Source organism: Athene cunicularia (genome assembly GCF_003259725.1).
Source record: "Athene cunicularia isolate RWA chromosome 25 unlocalized genomic scaffold, athCun1 chr25_part1, whole genome shotgun sequence".
Lineage (NCBI taxonomy): Eukaryota > Metazoa > Chordata > Aves > Strigiformes > Strigidae > Athene > Athene cunicularia.
In genome coordinates, this window is record NW_020799134.1 from 810,467 (window position 1) to 813,017 (window position 2,551).

General features: G+C 63.5%; 1 protein-coding gene across 1 annotated transcript; it reads left to right on the top strand.

Annotated features, from left to right (window-relative positions):
- Window positions 1–6: 6 nt before the first annotated feature.
- Window positions 7–2,549, top strand: LOC113488641 (cell surface glycoprotein 1-like; the record flags this gene model as incomplete). The annotated part of the gene is made up of 1 exon (XM_026863922.1): window positions 7–2,549. A coding segment is annotated over exon 1 (2,523 nt), but the record flags the coding sequence as incomplete, so codon positions are not given.
- Between the last annotated feature and the right edge of the window lie 2 nt (window positions 2,550–2,551).

The following is a 2,551-nucleotide window of genomic DNA, read 5'->3' on the forward strand; positions in this document are numbered from 1 at the left end:
AGGACAGTGATGTCCAGGGTGAAGGAATGGAGGTGCGAGAAGGGGAGTCCCCACAAAGGGAGGTCGAAGCTGCTTGTGCTGTCCTCGTGGGAAGCCACCTGGTTTTGCCCATGGAAAGTCACCTGGAAGAGGGCCTTGTTGATGGAGAGCAGGAAAAGCCTGAGCATCAGGAAATGCCCATGTGTGAGATGGATCTGGCTGCAGAGGAGGAAAAGGAGCAGGAGACGTGCCCAGGGGAGGAGACGTGCCCAGAGCAGGAGTCCTCAAACATCCATGAGGCCGTCCCAGCAGAAGAGGCTTCATCAGGGACTGAAGAAGATGCCGTTGGAGAGGAGGACCCAGGCAGAGCAAAAGAGGGTGAGGGAGAAAAGGGAGAGGCCGGTGGGGAGGTGCTGGGAGCAGAAGATCCCTGGGCAGGAGAGGCAGCGGGACCTGAAACCCCGGGGCAGGAGAGCGGAGCCCAGGAGGAGCCTGGGGACCTGCAGGAAAACAGCTTTGTGGAGGAGGAGCTGGAGCAGGAGGAGCTGGAGCCAGAGCTGGGAGAGGAGCCCTGGGGCAGGGGGGATGATGGCAACGGGCAAAAGTCCCATCCAGAGGGTTGGGAGGTGACAGCGGGAGACACAGAGGGGACTCTGGGGTTGGAAGAGCCGTCTTGGACGGATGATGCCCCGACAAGCGCAGGAGGGCTGGAAAGTGAGGAGGGAGATGGCACATCGCCAGCAGAGCTGGAGGAAGCCCAGGAGGATGATAAAGAAGATGCTGAGAGCCAGGAGATGAGCCAGCAGCAGCCACCGCCAGAGGCTGAGCCTGCCCCGGAGCTGGCAAGGGATGAGCAGGATGGCACCGCAGGGCAGCCTGCCCCGACACCCGCAGATGTCCCTGGGCAAGGGGACAGCCAGGAGCCGGCCGAGGCTCCGGAGGAGCCGTGGGAGGTGCAGGATGAAGATGCTGATGATGAGCTTGGCTCAGAGCCGGGACAGCCGGAGAGCAGCAGCTCCGGCCCCGCAGCACTCGAGCAGGCACAAGGTGATGGTGCTGAGAGAAGCGAGGAGGAGGAGGAGGAGGATGAGGATGCCGGGCGATCGGGAGAGCTGGAGCCAGCGCCGGGGGCGGGCAGGAGGGTGGAGCTGGAGGACACGCTGCCGGACAGCACACCCTTGCACCTCTACGAAGGAGAGATGCTGGCTGCGGTCGCACCCAGCCAAAACCTTTCGGAGACCGAGGAGTCCACAGAGACAGCCCCTGCACCCGAAATAGCTCCGGAGGATGAAGGATGGCTGGAAGGGAGGGACAAGCCACCAACTCCCACCGTGCCAGAGAGCCACGAAGAGGAAGCAGAGACAGAGGTAGCCCCTGTGGCAGAGGGTGTCGAGGAGGAGGAAGGTTATTTCATGGTCTCTGCTCCCAACCAAGAGGTGTCCAGCTCGGAGGAAGCTGAGATCTCCGAGGATTTTGAAGAAATTAAAGTTGAAGCAATCGAGGCCAGCAAAGATGATCTGGAAGCTCCTGGAGAAGCATCTCCAGTGCCAGAGGACGAAGGGCACTTTGAGGCGTTTGTCGGTGAAGCAGATGAAGACGTGAAGATGCCCACAGAAGAACCTGAGATGCCAAAGGATGAGGATGAGGACGATGCTGGGGGTTTTACTGCTGAGCTGGAGGAAGGTCCGGCTGCACCCGAGGCAGATCCTGGCTCCCCCGGGGCCGTGGGGCTGTTCACAGGAGGTGCTGAGGCAGCCCCAGGTGCCACCAGCTCACCTGAGGGACCAGGACACTCGGAGGATTTGGCCGCGGAACTGGTTGAGGAGCTCGATGACATGGTAGAGCCGGAGAGCGACGCCAGCACAGCCAAAACGCTCCCAGGCTGTGACATGGAGCTGGCAGGGCCGGAGGAGGAGGAGGAGGAGGAAGAGGAGGAGGATCCCGGCAGAGCTCACCATGACACAGCCGAGTCCATCCCTCCGGCCGGGCTCCAGGCCCGGGTGATGCTGGTTTCTCCGGTGCCGGACCGAGCGGAGCAGACAGCGGATGAGCAGCCGTTGGTGGAGGAGGAAGCTCCAGACGGTGACATCCCTCCCCCGGCCGGGGACGAGGAGCCCCCCGAGGCCGAGCCCCCGAGGCCGGGCTCTGTGCCGGAGCAGGGAGGTTTTCCAGAGCGGATTGAAGAAGGCCCAGGCGCGGCGGATCTCTCTGCCGAGGTGCCGGTGGACGTCATGAAAGACTCGGATATTTTGGAAATAGTCGAGAAAGCCCTGGAGTTCAACCAGGAGCTGGTGATGGGGGTGAGGGCGGCCGAGGGTGGGCAACGGGATCTCGGTGGGACCCAGCCCCCCCGTGACACCGGGGAAGACTCCTCGCCCGCCTCGTCCAGCGAGGAGGAACCGACGGTGCAGGAGGCACCGGCCGACGTGGCACCGGGGACGGAAGGTCCGGTTCGGGCCGAGAACGGGCTGCACCGGGAGGCCAGCCTGGAGGACCTGGCCGAATTCACCGAGGAGGTGCCGAACGGAATCGCCGACGTGCCGCCGGCACAGGAGCTCCCCGCGGAGAGCCC